Here is a 17,454-nt window from a genome sequence, read left to right on the forward strand (position 1 = left end):
TGTGGGTGCCATTGGGGAAGTGCCTTACACAAACCCATAGCAGCAGTCTTGTAATGGTGAGAGAAATATCCTTCATTAAGCCCTCTGACGGACAAGCAGCTGGGCTTCAGACTCATGTCTGTGTTTTACTGCCCATCCCTGTAAGAACAGACATATTTTGGTTGTTCGTGCTTCTGGAGGGGTGTGACATTAGTAACAGCTGCCAAGCTGCTGTGATGCTTCTTGTGAGGGATGGTGCCTGGCTGGAGATGGGGCTTTGCCATGGGGGATGACTGGGCTGACAACATCCAGGTGGTGGCTGTGCTTGAAACTAGTGTTGTGTGGCTCCAAACCAGCCTACCTGGAGGCAGTTTCTGAGCCTGAGAGTTAGGATGCAGTGCTGGTGAGAGAAGACACTTACCCAGCAGTTTCAGAGGGACAGCTGAGCTTCCAGGTCCCATGCTTGAGCATTGTGCTCAGCAGATGACATGGAGGGATGACAAGTCACGTGATGGTGTTGCCGGGGACAGGTGTGTGCCTGCCTATTGACCTGCTCAAGGAAGCAGGAACACAACGGTGACTCTGATCCTGCCCTTCTGATATGCTACATTAACTTGGGTGGGTTACCTGGGAAGGACTTGCTCCAGGACCCTTGCTGGGGTACAGTGAGCTTGGGCTCTGCTCGGATGTCCTGTTCTTAATACTCCTATTGCCCATCCTGCCAGGGAGAGATCTATAGAACTGGGGCGTTAGTTGGGTCCTGGTGCAGACGTGTGTGCACCCTGTGCAGTTCTTTCAGTCATCCCTAGCGAGTCAGCTCAGCAGCATCCTGCCCCATGGCTCTGCCGTGATGTCTGAAAATGCTCTGAAGCAAACGAGGGGCCTTCTGCTCCCCAGGGTGCTCTGGGTTGTCACTGCTGCGGGCCATGGGGGGGGAGGTCTGACGGAGAATGGAGGATTATTCCCTTTCCCTAACAAGTGAGCTGGGACGGACAACTCCAACAGACTCTAAGCCGACTCTACCTCAGCAGAAAGAAATGCAGAGGCAGCCAGCCTTCGCTGCAGCTTGGCCCGCAGCGCAGAGGGCAGGCTGTCAGGAATGGCCGGGTTATGTATTGCCAGCTTGTTCATCAGCAGGGGAAATATCAGAGTCGGGTGGTGGTGGCTCCAGCTGTGACCACGCTGCGTGGGCTGTCTAGGTAGCAACCTGTTGCCCATGTCCACCTGACCCCTGGTACAGGAGAGGCACTGGCTGCTCGCCTGCTGGTGGGGATGAATGTTCACCTGTGTCTGTTCTGAGCCTCTGCAAGAGGACATTGTCGTGAGGCAGAACAAGCTGAACAAGCCGTAACGGGGAGAAGAACACCACACAACGAGAAGCAAAGATGGGAAGGGCCACAGGAGCATTTCCTGAGCTATGGAGGGTGTTGGTCTGGAACAAGAAACGTATGTTTGTGTTGTAAATATTAGAGTTACAGAGTTTTGTGAGTTGATGCCAGCCCCCCTCCATCAATCCTCCTGCTCACCACTCACTGGCATAGCCCCAGGATGAACAAAAGAGATCAAATACAGCGTTTGCTCCAAAGGGATCCGTTAGCTGCTCTGTGGAAGCTGTGCAAGGTGGGGGCTATCGCAGGTCGGTATCTGGGCTCTTCCCTTCTCTGTAACGCAGCTGCTTGGGGAGTAGTGCTGTGCATGGGGGAGGCCTGGGGAAAAGATCAGAAAACATCTCCTCTGGTTGTTCTGCACAGGGCTGGACTTTTTACCCTTGCTTGTGCCCATCTGAACATTGCTGTTCACCTTGAAATGCTCAGTCTCCCCCGAATGCTCAGTCCCGTGTGTGCTCTGCTGCCAGGTGTGCCTGGTGGGATGGGGCACAGATGCTGCCCGCTACCTCCGAGCGTGCCCAAGGGACACAGTCTCCTACCGCCGGGGTGCGGAGGTGCCCATCAGCTCTCGGGGGGACAAACCTCAGCTCTGTAGATGTAGGATAAAGCTTGGTCTGCTACCTGAGAGAGCTCCTTCCGAATTCTCCCTCCCAGCCCCGGTGGCTCCCGCAGGCCCTCAGCAGAGGTCCCAAGCTGCCAGGCAAGTCTGCAACGCCTTGTGCATACCCTGGTTCTCTTTCCCACCCCCTGCATGCCCAGAGAGGCAACGGCTGAGGCTGCACCAGAGAACAAGGACTTGCTTGAGGTCTTTGTATGCAGTCATCGTGTTATTGTTTCACTTTTGGGGGCAGAACGGGGCCTATCATGTCCTGCAGATTCAGGGATCAATGTTCTTAGCTGTGACTGATGCTCTTGGCTCTCCCCCAGCGAAAGGTACAGCTCCCGTGTTCATACTGCCGCTCTCCTGGCATCCTAAGCCATGTCTCTGGCATTTGCCACCCACCTCAGATTTCCCACCCTATGGCCTCAAGTCCTGGTACCCCGCATCCAAGGTATTTGGGATGTTCCCTTTTCCCTTGTGAGCCATGGGGATACATGTTTTCCCAGTGGTGCTGCCAGGTGGTGAGAGGCAGGGTCCCACCTAACCTGCGGGAGGTGGCTGCTGCTGTGACACAGCAGTGTGACGGGTGGGGGGGGGTGGGGGGGGATGAGGGCTGCTGTTTACCGTATTTAAGAACAGCAAATCAGGCAGTGCTGCCAGCTGAGCAGACTGCGAGACGCTGCGGGGCTGTGCTAGAGGACACATCTCACTGCGCTCTGGTGTTGCGGTCGGCCCTCAGCCTGTGGCCTCACACAGCAGCCGTGTCATCCGCTCCCCTCCCCACCTCACCGTTCAGGTGGAGGATCTTCAGCCTTAGCAGAGAAGATGCCCAAGCAGACTTGCGTTTTTGGGGTGAGCCCCTGAGCTGGTTTGGGTGCAGACTCCTGGATGAAGCCCAGATGATTACACCTCCTGCTTCTTGTTTCACTTGCAGCTCCCCAGTGGAGGTGGTTGTGTCTGTATTCACAAAGCTGATGGATGCATTTAAGCAAATCAGGCATGTGGCTCTGTTAGATTTCCTTCTTCTCTAGCATTTTAATTCAACTTCTGTTGTCGATATCCCCGGCTTTTTAGATGCAGTAAAAATGAGCAGTCACATGAATATAAGTAGATTGGATTGCCTCTTCACTGAAGCCAAAAATGTGTGTTCCCAAATAAAAACCTTCCAGTAAGAATAAAAATAGGAATGGGTTTTGGTTTTAATTCCCAGAGGTGCTCCTTTAGCTCTAAAGATGCATGAATGCCAGAATTGCTACACGTTTTCATAGCCGAATGCAGCATGCAAGAAAGCAAACAGTCACTTAATGCGGTCATCAGCATTAAGTCAGTGGGGTCTGGGGTTTGCTGTGGGATTTTGGTGTTTGCATTCCCATATCACCCTTGTTTTGAAAAGTAACTATCTTTAAAAACAATCAGCCCTTGTGCTTAGGTGGAAATGAAGTAAATGTGTTCTCCACCAGTACGAGCTCAAGCATAAAAGCCAGAGCTTCCTAGAATTAAACTGCTTCCTTGAGACCAGCACTGTTAGACCCAATAGCTCTGATCCTTCCAAGCAGGGCTGCTCCTCACATAGACCACTGGCCACTGCCCAGGGGTTCGACTGCTGCTTCCACGTGTCATTTCTTGGCCTCCGTGCCCTGGAGCATCCTCACACAGTCAAAGCGTGCAGCCGCCAAGCAGGCGGCGCGTCCCAGGCTTTGCTATCAAACCAGGAGGGAAAACTGAGCTCAGACTGCAGGAACTGTCTGGATCTATCACTGCTGCTGTTCTCTTTCACTTTCAAGCTCTGTTTTCTTTCTCTCTCTCTCTTTCTCTTCTTTTTTGTCTTGGATGTTAAAATCAAAAATTGGACAGATGCAGCAGCCAGGGGCTGCAGCTAGGGTCTGGCTTGGAATAATGCAGTCTCAATATCCTCCCTTCAGTTAGATGGCAGGATCCTTCTCCATGTCTCTTGGGTGCAGTTATTTTAATAGCAAGGAGCCTGTCTTCACGAAGTGAGGCTGCGTTTCTGCAGTCAGGGATGTGTGAGCCATCACTGCTGTGAGTGAAGCACTCACTCATCACCCACGACAGGTGCCAGAGATTGTGCCCACAAAGAGATCTGGGCCCTAATTTCTGGCTCTTCCAGTGACTGTCTTAAAGCAAGTGCTGATCCCTTTACGCTACAGAGCTCTGGGTGTTGCTTCCCCTTTTGATAAAAAGGCATCGTATTGTTCTGAGCTGTTTCCCACTGTAAACTTCTTTCTCCTGTGAACACAGGTCAGCCGCACACGTGCCATGTGTGCCAGGTGGTCAGTTTGTGCCACCAACACCTTTTCCTGTATTCAGATCCAGAATCCATCACAAATGTGAAACCATCACAAATGCACCACAAATGTGACGGATTCACACCCCACCTCCCGCAAGTTCAGAGCTTTGGTTTTGGTCCGAGAGCAAGCACCCCTTCCCAGGAGGGGCTGCCCTGAGATCTGAGTCTTCCCACAGTACAAACAAGCACCTATCCCACTCACCCGCGGGGAGCTGCACGCTGTAATTAACACCCAGACTGATCATGTCGGGTGGCCAGGCACCACAATTATTTTTCCTCTTTTTTTAGGTTTTGTGCAGACACAACAGGAAGCAAAGCTGGGGCTGTGAGACAGCAGCAGGAGACAGCGGTGGGGTCAGGTTCAGCTCCCTGGGGCGTCTGGGGTGCCTATGCATGTCCAAGCATGCGTGCTGCCTCATCGCTTCCCTTGGCTGGAGACCACTGAATCGCCAGTTTTTAATCCTCTCCAGTGTTTCATCTTGGAGACCACTAGTGGACCGTTTGGCTCCTCGTGGCCCCCAGGTCCAGCCTGGAAAATGCCTGAAAGCTCCGTCCTCCAGCCCAAAAGGTGTTGGGATTCCTCCTGCTGACCCTCAGCCCAGACTCCACTGATTTGGGGTTTCCAAACCTCTTCCTGTCTGGTACCTGACCAAATGGGCATGAAGATGCCCTGCGTGTGAAACACCTCCTGTCCCTCTCTGCTGGCCCGTTCCAGGGAACAATCATGTCCCAGCTCAGCTCATACACACATCCAGCTCTTGCAGCCTTCCATGGGGCAGCAAATCCTGGGATTGCCTGGTCACCTCACAGCCCTTCTCAGCAGCTCTGGGTCTGCCTTGGTCCCAGGAGAGCAGAACTGTCAGTGCTTTATGAGAGGGTCACCAATGCTATGGATAATAGTATTCACGCTTTTTTTGCTGCTATGGCAAATACCTCACCTGGTATGTTTCAGGACATCATTTGCCTTTTTTTATGACTGTCCCACTGGCTGCTGATAGCCCAGAACTAATGCACCTGGGACCTCCTGCCACTTCCAGTGGCAAAGTAGCAGAAACTGCTGAATTCCAACACTGTGAAATTAAATTCTGTTGAATTTCCACTCTCCTGGTCCAGGAAGAAGCTTTCGTTTCCCTGTTTGGAGTTTCAGTCTCTCCCTGCCATGGCAGCCTTTCTCAATGCTTTGTCCATCATCAGTATCTTTCTATTTTTATGCCAACTCATTCACAAAGTATCTAACCCAAAGCCAATCTTGGAGATATTTTACTAGAAATCTGCCTTCTGCCCAGCACTTCTCATTTAAACACTGTCTGCTTTCCAGTTTCTTGTGTCCTTTACAGTTCACCTTTTAAACTTCATCTTCTCTGACTGAAGTGCTGATTTCCTGTGTTATATCTCATGTTTACATATATCTGGGTAAAGATCTACCACATATGCTTGATCTACAGAAGTGGCTTATTTTATTCACAGATGAAGTTGCATGGGTATAAGCTGCGCTTAGTAAATGGCATGTTGATTTGATTTCCCTAATGAGTTGCACCCATGTCTTTTCATTGTTTTCTTTCCTCCAGACTGTTTTCTAAAGCCTTGGTAATGCTGATGTCAGCCTAGCAGGCTTGTCGCTGCCTGAATCCTGTCTCCTAGCCAAACTCTTGAACTGAGGCACTGGATTTGCTGTTGTGGTTGCAGAGAACCTCCCTCCGTAATTAAGACTCTGCAGCCAAAACAGCAAATTCTTTTCACTGGTGCTTCCTGAAGTCCAGGATGGGCATGATCCAGCCTTACCCTCACCTCACACGTGTCTGGCTGTCTTTGCAATCAGCTAGTACACCTAAATATTCACAGCTTTAAAATCTATTCCCTTTTCCAAAGAGAGCTGGCAAGACATTGAAACCCCAGATCCTGCTGCGGTATTGATGTCAACCCGCTGCAAGAGAGTAACTTTGGGTTTGATGGGACAGCACTAAAATCTGGGCTGTAGGGGGAAAGGAGGGAGGGAACGCGTTGCCTTTTTAAGCTCTGAAGGAAAAGCTGAAAGTGCTTGGAGCACAGGAGACTTCAAAATGTGCCTGAGCATCCTTTCAGGCTCATCTCGTTCAGTGATTTCGTGTCAATGTTACTGCCTTAGGTGGGGCTTTCGGTCTCTTGCTCTGCATCACTCCTTGCCTCATCCTTTGAAGATGCAAAAGGAGAAACGTGCTATTTCCTTCTGCCCATCTCAGTGAAAAACATTTTGGATTTTGATCAGGGATGTGCACCATCTTGATACATGTTATCCAAATGGTGATCCAGCAGTTGCCAAGGGCTGGTGTTTTAGAAACTCTATACACCTTGGCTAAGTGTCATCCCTGCTTTCAGATGCAATTGTGGCAATGCTAAATTTCTGAGGATTACCACTGCATGTAGTGGAATCCAGGAACCTCAGTAACAAGTTATAAAGTCAGGAGGAAAGCCAGGATGTGAAGATCTTGGCAGCTTCCCGTGATGGAAGATCCTGCTGTACTCAGGGCCATGGTTCCAAAATGCAGCACAAACCATTAATTTACTCAGATGACACTCTCTCCTCAACACTGTCATATATTTCAGTATTCCCTGGATTTCCCAGACTTCTTGGAGTCCCAGGAGCATCTCAGGGATGAGTAAACCAACAGTACAGGGGATGGGGTTATTGTCTTGCTTTCAGCATGAACAACTGGCAGAAGAAGGGTGTGTAAATGCCGTTGCCTATCTGCCCCCTTCCTCCCACCTCCTCCTTGCAGTCCAGGCTGTATCCCAGATCTGATCTAAGAAACAGGCACAGATCAAGCATCGAGCCTTTCCCCAGCTCCCCCCCCCCCCCCATGTCTTGATTTCCTCTCCAGCTGTGTGGTTCAGCCAGCTGTGGAGCCTCTTGAGCTCAGCCTTTCCAAGGTGGGCGATTGCCTGCTTGGGTAGGCGGTGAAAGCAAGGGACGGGATGGGGGGAGATCTCAGGATGGGAGCACACTGTGGGATTGCATGATGAGGTGGTTAGGATGGAGTAGCTGGGGAAGAGCGGTTTTGTGTTCAAACTGGGGCTGAGCTGTGTCCATAGAGATGCATGATGAGGACTCAGAGTCTGGCAGTGGCAGGAGGGATGGGAGAGGAATGTGTCAGCAGAGATATTGCAGGGGCTGGGGCTGAGGGATGGTGAACAGGGGATGGCCACGCTTGGGGTCACGAGGCAGAGCTGTGTTAGGTGGCGAAGCCTGGTCTTAAGGGGGCTCGACTCTGTTAAATCACTGTCTACAGCCTTCTGCTGGGTGAGGCAGGTTGCAGCAGCCCTGGCCTGCCTAGTGCTGTGATGGCCAACGTTGCTCTGCCAGGCGATCCCAGATGTTCTGGGGATGCTTTGGGCACAGGCAGCCTGGACCGCACCCTGCCAGCCGCAGGCATTTGCAGCTGCCCTGACCCCAGCGCTGCCGAGGATGGATGCTGTGGTCCCACGGGACACGCTGAGTGGCTGCTGCCCTCCGCAAGCACCGGTGCCTGTGCGGTGCTGTGCTGAGCCGCACACGGCTGCAACTGCAGCATCTCCCCCTCTGCCGCAGGGTTTGAGGCTGTCGTCAGGAGTCATCCTGGTGGCCCAGCCGGCAGCCTGTTTGCTTTTCTCTTTGGGACGCCGCGTGTAGCGTGAGCAGGCGGTTTCAGAGGAGGGAGCCTCCCTGCACTTGGAGCTTTGTAAAAACCTGCCACTGGGCCAGACGTTCGCTCTGAAGGGTTTGGCGAGCGCCCCAGGCAGGGGATGGTGTCATCGCTTTGGAGAGCAAAAGTGTCAAGATGCATCAAGTGTGGAGCGCTGGCGTCTTCCCCCTGCCAGCTCAGCGCTCCCAGGCTCCTCCAGCTGTACGGGAGCAGCCTGGCAGCTTTTTTTTCTTTCTTTTTTTCTCTTTCCCTTTTTCTTCTGGAATCCTGTACAGCATGAGCATAGTGGAGATCCCAGGGGGGTTGCTGCTGTCCAGAGAAGGCTCCTTGTTCTCTGCCAGATCTTGTGCTGGGGGAAGGCTGGAGGAAATCCATTTTGCAATGGTTCTGCTGGGGCTGCCGGCAAGAGTCATGCGAGGTGCATCAGTCCTTGGCCAGGCTTGTTCTTGAAAGGCACAGCCCTGGGCAGTCAGAGCACGGATCTGACCTGCCTGACCTCTGCTCGCTCCCCACTTTACTGCAGATTTGTTTTTTGCTCACCCTGAAGAGCCTCCTGCCGAGCCAGCCCACTCCTCCTGGGCCATGACCTGACCTGCACCAGGCACTGAAGCCTTTCCCTGGGGTGGCGTTTCCATGTGCCCCGGCACAGCGCCGGCACCAGCAATTTGCATTTTTAGCAGCTTCAGGTCAGCCTGAACCACCCAGGGTTTGCTTATGTCCCTCGTAAGAAAGGTTCTGGTGGATGCACATGTTAATCTCGAAAACAAACGCCTCCACATTGCTTTTACTAAATATAGGACAAGTGTCTGCTGCGGTGCAGGGCGCTTGCAGGCAGCCCACGACAGGTCACGCTCTCACATTGAACAGGAGTTTATCAGCCCCGGCCAGGAAAGGGCCTTGGGTTTAATGCTTTTTGCTTACAGATTTGAGCTGCTGTGTGTTGAGTTTTCAAGGTCAATCACTTTTCCTCTCACTTGCAGAGGGCTGAGCCTGGAGATATAAAATGGGGCTCCTCTGGGACGAGCATCTCAGCCCAGCACTGTGTAGGTTGGATCTTCTGCTTCTCTGTCATTAGCACAGATGAAGTTTCACCCTCCTGTGGGGTAACTGAAATGGGATTAAGGAAGGAACTGCCTTCCCTCAGAGTCACATCTCGATCACTCCAGTGCTCCAGGAAGTGTCATTTCCCACGAACGCGCAAGCGTACATGCGCTGCTGATGAAATCTGGTGAGGTCAGGCAGTCATTTCCCCCTAATTACAGCTCCAGGAATGAAGAATGTTTAGCTTAGACTCTGGTGACTGTGCTTTGGAGCACTTTTCATTTAAGCAAAACATAGGCACATGGAAATGAAGGTAGGATTTGGATTTTTCATTCTGGTTATTTTGGTTAAAAAGATGCCATCCAGTGCTTGTGTAACAAAATACGGTTCTGTTTGGTGATGGTCAGTAAATGAAAAGATTCAGACCCCCAGACTGTCATGTGAAAAGCCTTTATGTTGGAAACCTTCGTGTTGCCAGAAAAGGTTTGTGAGAGATGTTTTCCCTCCACCACATACATCCCTCTGAGATTTGAGAAGGTCCCTGTAGTAGCAGGAACTTGGAGGACTGGAAGACCCTCCCAAGCCATGATCTCCCCAACAAGGTGTCCTGCCATGCCCTTCAGAAAAAAGCTTCATCTTCCATTTTAAAACTCAGCGTAATTTCTCCTGTGGAATCATCTGCAGGGCTGCACAACTCCCATGGTTAGAAATCTTCTTCTCATATGAAAACTGTTGTGGCATCCTCTACCAACAGAGAGGGTCAGATACAAGCAGTGAAGGGTGGGTGAGAGGTGGGACAGCTGCTTGGAGCTGTTACTGCAGACGAGAGCCCGCGCCCTTGTCGTGGTTGCTCCATGCGCTAGGTTTGGGATATCCAGGCTGCATGGCTCTGCCCATGCAGTGCTGCAGACAGGTCCCTGGGGCTGGGGGATGGCAGCCGAAGCAGACGCTTCATAGCCTGCACGGTGGTTGCATCCCTACATAATTTAGGAGCATGAGAACTTGAGCATCTGTCACTGACTGGTTATCTGGCTTCACGTTTGTGGCTGGCCAGATCCAGCCTCAGGTCTGCTGCTGCTGCTGCAAATAGACTTCTGAAAGCAAACCAGCTGATCTGCATGGACCACTTGGGTGGGTGTCTTCAGCTTCAAACACTTGAGGACATGTTGCTGGTATAAAAACTTAACCAACTTACTAGTCAGACAAAGCATCTGACCAATTTGTCTATTAATGGCTGTGTCTCTGAGCCTGGAAATGCGAACTCTGAGCCTGCGGGGGCTCAGCACAGAGCTGCCCGTGCTGGATCTGCCCCTTATCTCTGCCAAGCACAGATGCTGTCTCACCCCTCACGGGGCTGCAGCGATGCTGGTCAGGGTCCTGTTGCCTCCTGGGTCATTACCCCACCAATGCAGCCTGCACACAGTGGCATTTCCCAAATGCACATGGATCAAACTGTTTCCAGTTGCTCTTGAAATTGCAACAAGCTGTTATCTTTGTTTATGGTCTTTTATTTGTTTAAAGGTTAATTCTGGACCTTTCAAACTCTTAACTGCAGGTTTTGGTAAAAAATGAGAGAGAGGGACACACATTGCGTGAGCATCTTCTCCCAGAGCCAAACAGATTTGTCTCTTCTTGGGGGAATGTTGCCTCATCCCAACTTGAGCATCTCCAGAGAGGGTGAGGGAAGCAGCCCCTCCCAGCCCCTCTGATCTTTCTTGCTCCTTTTCCAGCCACAGAAGATGGGGTTATGAGATCCACCTGGCAGGGGAAGGCCGGTCGCAGCCCGCTCCAGGCCTTGTATGAGAGTGACCAGGTAAGGGGACAGGGAGAGGGAGATGGAGGGGGTGAAGAGGGAGCGGGGCGCTGGGGGCTGACTTTCCACACCTCCAGCGTGTGGGGCTCCATGCTGTCTCCAACCACCCCCAAGGTCTCTGTGCCTGAACTTCTGGCCACGTCCAAAAGAAGAGACCACGCTGCTTTGGGGAGCAATTGCTGATAAAAAAACTGCTTATGGCCCTTGCTGGTACTTGGGCAAATGGTTTCATTGCTGGGGGGCTGAGCCATAGCTGGGAAACCCAGGAGATTTCACTCTCTGAGGATTTCCAAGCCAGCTTGGGCCATCATAGCAGGGCAAGAGCATCATTGCTGCACTTTCTGAGCTAATAATTGATAGATGCTTCTATGTTGGGTGCTACGCACACACACATATGTATGTGCATATATATATATATATATGCATATATAAAGCTGGACCCAGCCACGAGGAGTTTATAATCCTGGGACATCTCAGTCCTCTCCATCACCCTGGGCTGTGCCAGCTACACCTGCTGAAAAAGGGGCAGCCAGGCACAGTCCGGGCAAGGAAACGCTTGCCTCCAGGTGGGCTTGGTGGGTTCATGACCCATGCAGGGGTCTGCTGGAGGACAAGCCACAGTCACTGCTTGAGGCAGGGAGCTCTCGCCCTCACCAGCCCCCAGGGCTTTGAGCCCCGCCAGCATCAGTGACCTGGCATCAGGGAAGGTGTCCCACTTGCTCTTAGCAGCTGAATGGGAGCTTAAGGGTTTGCAGTTGAAGCTGCCAAAGGTGTGTTTTGTTTCCTTCTACTGCGTTTCCCCCCTGGGTGGGACCTGTGCAGACAGACGTGTCTTTGCAGAGGGATCCTCGCCCACAATTTCCCTGCAGGAAGCCACCCTCCAACTGGTGCAATGGGCTGGGCCACAGCCACATGCCCCAGCCACCAAATGTGCCTTGCATCTCCCCATGTCCATAAGGCAGTCATCTTCTGCAGCCCCCAAGAAGCAGAGGGCAATGCTGGTGGTCTCTGCAGCTGGCTGCCAGCCCCGCTGCCTCCCCACGGCCTGTCGGCAGCACCCACTGCAGCCAGAGCCACATCTCCTTTCCACACACAACGCTCTTTTTTTACTGTCTAGGTTGATGCTTTTGTGTCTATAAGCAGCCAAATTACATTTGCTCTGGGAAAAATTGCAAATGTGGACTTCCTTGGCCACGATGCCGGCAAACCCTAATGCTGCTGGAATGTCATGGTGTTATTTCCTTAAAAGAGCTACTTAATTTCTCTAGCTTTTAAAGAGAAGGAAATTAAGGGAGCAATTTTGCTCTGAAATAACTGCACTTATTCCAGTGGGCGGCTGTTGAAAAGTAGTCACATTTATTTGTTGCCATGCCTGCAGACAGTGTCTGTCTGTCTGTCTTTCTGGTCCAATAGTTTTGAATTATGCAAGTGCAACGAAAAACACCTGAAAAAAAATCACATTATTAAAATGCCTCTTTTGGTTTTTTAAGCACTTGCAAAAAGGGTTTCCCGTTTTAAAAGGTGATGGGGAGCCTCTGAACTAAAGAAATTTCTGCTGAAAGGTTTGGCTGTGTCGCAGGGAGGTGTACCATGAGAATGCCTCTTCAGCTGGGATTATCGCCTGCCTAGGTGCTATGTTGTCTTCATACCCAAGTAGCCAACAACGTCAAAGTCATATCTGGGTGGCAGTTAGGAGCCTGTTGACCTGCATTTCCTCCATTTGAACATTTTCCCTTCTCATCTCCCTCTTGGAAGGAGCAAGGATGGGATGCTTTCTCCTGCCCTTGTCTCAGGTTACTGCCCATTTAGGTTCCTGGAGAAAGTGGTGACTAACGTGACCTAGACAAGGTTATTTCATTTTGTGGAAATGAGATCCAAAAGGGTCTGAGTGTGGTTCATCCCTTGCAGGAGGAGCTTTTTGTCCAGATGTTAACACCTCTCTGAAGGTGATGAGTCTGCTGGATCACCCATGGGATGGGCAGTTTGTCTCAGTATCCCAGCTCCTGGCAGGAGCTTCACAAACCCTCATCTCCACAACATTGCCTCTCCCAGGCTCTGGTGCCCCCCCAAACCCCTTATGGCCCCCTGGGGAGGGGTGAGGGTGCATCTGAAGCTTGGCAAAGGGTGTCCTTCGGCATGCCTGAGCACTGACAGCTGTCAGCAGCAAGGAGGTAGGGACCAAGGAGGTGTCCTGCCCTTGTCCTTCATCTTGAGGTTGCCACGTCGCTGCAGGCTGCAGAGATGTTTGCTGTGGAGCCCTGCGATGCCGGCAGGACTGGCTTCACAACCCCAAAGGGGAAGCCACCACTGCCTTGCGACATGACAGTCCTGCATTGCATTAGAGCAGCAGCTCCGTGGGGCCAGAGCTGCCCGCGCCAGCAGACAGGCAGTGAAGCCGTTAGTGGTCGCGGCCCGGATGAGGCTGTTGGTGGTTCCCAGCAATGACACTGGGGCTGAACGCAAAACCTCCAACCCCTGTGAGCAAAGCAGGGAGGGAGTGGGCAGGAGGAAGAAGGGACCTTCCTCTTCTGAGTTCCTGGAAATGGTTTCCTTCCCCAGACATTTTAATGACACTTTGGGATTTCCAGTGAAAACTGTGACAGGAAAGGTCACATCCCCAAATCTGGAGGAGGGGGGTTCAGCTGGGGCAGGGGTTGCGGTGGGCCCTGAGCTCCTGGGAAGCCAATGCAGCAGGCGTTGGTGCAAGGGTCAAAAGGGATAAAGAAGAAGGAATGTGTGCGGACTCCTCATCCCTGTGGACAAAGGAGACCGTGACCAGAGGTGAGGCATTGGACTGGCGCGTGTGGAAGAAGTCCCTCAGGACAAGGAACCTAAAGCCCGCAGGAAGGGCCTCACCACCACCTCCAGCAGCACCTCGCTCCTCTCCACCATGCCCCTGCCACCCCACCTCACCTCCAGCTCCCCCGCTGCTCCCCAGGGTCCAACCATCGTTGCTAGAGACCGTTTTCCTCCACCCATCTCCCTTTGCCTTTCCTTGGCAGCACAGCCATGCCGTTTTCATCGAGCATGCCCATGCTTGTGTGCCACATTTCCGCCTCTTGGCTGCAGTGTTTGCAGCAAGCCCATGGCTGTAGGCATCAGCACGATGCAGCGATGCCCGTCACAGCTGGGAGGTGTGCGAGGCCCTGCACCAGCAAAGGGGCTGCACTGTTTGGCACTGGAGGGGTCAGACCATGCCTGCCCCCCTAGACCAGTGCAAAGAAGAGCACCTTAGCTCAGTGGGGGGGGGGGTGCTGTACCAAGTACTCCATTATTGACCCTCTCTGCACCGCCTGCTCTTCCCTCACCCCCTTTGACTTGTCCCCTCATCACATTTTGTTCTTTTTTTTCCCCCAGCAGGTCCAAGGATTAAATGCACCAAATCAAGTTGTGCTCAAAGTCAACACTGTCCTCAAAAATCCCATATGGGTGACTGCCGAACCCGGGAAAGGGGAGGGAATGAGGACAGTTGTGGGCCAATTGCTGTGTGTTGGCCACAATCAGCTTGGGCAAGCTGGTGACCATCTCCTTTTTTTCCTCCCCAGTTTGAGCAGTCATCGCTGCAGGCAGTTCACCAGCAGAGACGGGAGCTGTTGAGCAACATCTGCAACCGTTACACCCGCAAGCGGCGTCTCCTGCGGCCGGATGACTTGCGGCACTTGGTGGTGGATGACACGCATGGGCTGCTCTACTGCTACGTGCCCAAAGTGGCCTGCACTAACTGGAAGCGGGTGATGATGGTCTTGACGGGGCAAGGCAAATACCGGGACCCACTGGAAATCCCTGCCAATGAGGCCCACGTCTCGTCCAACCTGCGCACCCTCTCCGAGTACAGCGTCCCTGAGATCAACCACCGCCTGCGCAGCTACCTCAAGTTCATCTTCGTGCGGGAGCCCTTTGAGCGCCTGGTCTCAGCGTACCGCAATAAGTTTACCCGCAGCTACAACACAGCTTTCCACAAGCGCTACGGGACCAAGATCATCCGGCGGCACCGGCAGGAGCCCAGCGACAAGGCCCTGGAGCGCGGGGACGATGTGCGCTTTGAGGAGTTTGTCTACTACCTGCTGGATCCACGGACGCAGCGGGAGGAGCCCTTCAATGAGCACTGGGAGCGGGTGCACTCCCTCTGCCATCCCTGCATCGTCCACTACGATGTGGTGGGCAAGTATGAGACCTTGGCTGAAGATGCCAACTACATCCTTCAGCTGGTTGGGGCCGACACGAGCATCAAGTTCCCATCTTCATCCAAGACCACCAGGACGACAGACGACATGACGGCCCAGTTCTTCCACGACATTAGCCCTTTCTACCAAAGGAGACTCTTTAATTTATACAAAATGGACTACTTGCTCTTCAATTACTCCATCCCCTCGTACCTCCGCATCCGATGAGGTAGGGGCTGGGGGGAGAGGTGAGGGAGAGCTGGGTAACTCTCACCTTGCCACAGTTCCTCTCCTCCCACCCTGTGCTCATCTCTTGGTTGACTTCTGTCCCGTGCTCTCGCCATTACAGTCTGCTCTACATCCTGATGCCTTGTTCGGGCGTGGTCTGGAGGGAGGACATCTCTCAAAACACTGGGGCTGGAGCTTTTCCTTCCCTTTCCCTCTCACCCTTCAACACCTACAGGGGATGGTGGTGGGACCAGACGCTGGAAGGAGGGCTTACCTTGGCTGGGGACTTTATTTTAACTAAGAGGCTCCTCTGTAGATCCAAGTCTTGGGAAGGCTCCTTTTTCGGGCAGGATCCCTTCAGGTCTTTCTCCTCCTTACTGGGCTGTTCGAGGGTGGACATGGCATCTTGGGGGGGCAGGGTGGAGCATGTCAGAGACTTGCATAGAACCAGAAATAAAGCAATAATTTAATGTAAGTTTTTCCTTTCATTTAAAATCGCTCCCACTTTTTCTTTTTGCCCTGTTCTCCTCCATCCTCCCCCAGCTTCCCACACCGTCCCCCATTGCTGGGGAAGGCTGTGGTGCGTTACTGTGACCACATATTTCTCCCTGACAAAGCCCGGAGGGTTTTTTTTGTTCCTCTCCTTCCACATGCTTTCAGCTGACATGCAAAATGCTCTGAAGAGAGGGAGAGAGGAGCAGGTCTGCAGCAGGTCTGGGCTGATAGAGGCACAGTGCCTTCTCCTGAACTGCAATAGCAGAGCACTCAGCACCGGTGTGGGTGTGCGCATCTCTGGATTTCTGGTCAAGCCCAATAAATCCAGGCCCCACACCTCCTGTTTTTTAAAAGCAAGTGATAACTGTTTTGCAAAGGGATATGTACAGCACGGGTGCAGGTGTCTGCTCAGGTGAATCACGTTATCCATGGTGTCCTGCCCATGGCCTCACTGAGCTGGCAGCGATGGCTTCTCGTCCCCTGCCATGCGCTGCTCCTGTGTGTAGCCGGTGCCTCCCACACAGGGCGGCCCATCGCACTGGGGATGCAGAAAGGTGCTGGGGCAGGTTTGGGCTATAAAGTGCTTCGGGGAGCGCTGTGCTGGGATGTGGGAGAGCACTACGGTAATGAAGAGGCAATGCTGGACTGGGAAGACCAGAGAAGGGGGGGGGAGGGGAGGAGAGAGAAGACATTGAGAATAAAAATGGGGACAGAGACACCTAGAGGAAAATATCCCTTTGCCTGTCTGGCTTTGGACAATTCATTCCTTGAAGAAGAAATGGGGAGGAGGGGGCAAAACACAAAAGAAAATGACAAAGCGAGTCCTAGGGTTTTAAATTAAAACCAGTCCAAGGAGCTGTATTTCTTTAAAACCATAATTCAGCCTTTCCTCTTTTCTGTTCAGCTTTGGCTCGGTGGCTGCCTTTGTAAATAAACACGCCAGTAATAGATGCTGTAGAGTGTGTCTGCTGGCTTGGCTGCAAACACTTGACTTATTAGTGCAATACAATGGGAGGTTTTATAAAATCCCAGTGCTCTCAGGCTCTTTTAAAAAATAATGTTTTCATCTAACAACTTTCAGCTGTTATATCTCAGCCTTTTTCCTCTCTGCGTCTGACTGGCATCTCTGTGCTGACACTCCCACTTCGGTTGCTTTGTTTAGAGATTGGGTTTAGCAAAGCAATGAAAAAGGAAAGTAAATAAAATTGCTGGTGAACCTGGCAGTCTGACTGATTCTCCCAATCTGAACTGGAGATCTCATGGAAATGGCCTTTCTGGTGCTATCTGAGCATCTCCCCGTCTAGCTGAAACTCAAAGCACAAAACCAGATTATATGATGCAACAGATTTCATCTGCAGCGTTCAGGCTCGGAGTGCATTCCTCCTGCTTTCTCAGGAGTCTCACATTCCCCGCTTAGCAGTACCTCTGCTTGGAAAAATGATTCTTCAAGTCACCACAAGCCCTTTTCATTGCTTTTGGTCATGAATCATAATTTGGGATCAGATTCAGAGTCACAAAAGGATGGGGTTTTGCATGGATTTCTTTTTCTTTTCCTGAATACTATTCCCTACAGGTAGCTGTTAAAACCTGATGGCACAGCGAATGGGAAGGAGACAGGTACACACGACTCTCCCCGTGTTGTGCTGTGTGTGGGTGTTTAGGCAATACCTGGCAGGCTGGGAGCCCTTTTGGGCTCTCTTTGGTGTGAAAGCGAGGGAATGGCGTGCTCTGGGCTTTGTCTTTCAGCCAGCTGGTTTCTAACCTTTGCTGCAGTGGTGG

General features: G+C 52.1%; 1 protein-coding gene across 1 annotated transcript in view; it reads left to right on the plus strand.

Moving 5' to 3' along the window:
- The window catches only part of CHST13 (carbohydrate sulfotransferase 13), a 32,175-nt gene extending 16,524 nt beyond the window's left edge, over nucleotides 1-15,651 (plus strand). Inside the window, exons 2-3 of the mRNA XM_037387268.1 lie at nucleotides 10,707-10,789; nucleotides 14,335-15,651. Coding sequence (XP_037243165.1) covers nucleotides 10,707-10,789; nucleotides 14,335-15,180 — 929 coding nt within the window. The 3' untranslated portion in view covers nucleotides 15,181-15,651. The remainder of the gene's footprint in view (nucleotides 1-10,706; nucleotides 10,790-14,334) is intronic.
- Nucleotides 15,652-17,454: the final 1,803 nt, after the last annotated feature.

Source organism: Falco rusticolus, chromosome 4 (assembly GCF_015220075.1).
Source record: "Falco rusticolus isolate bFalRus1 chromosome 4, bFalRus1.pri, whole genome shotgun sequence".
In the NCBI taxonomy this organism is placed as follows: Eukaryota; Metazoa; Chordata; class Aves; order Falconiformes; family Falconidae; genus Falco; species Falco rusticolus.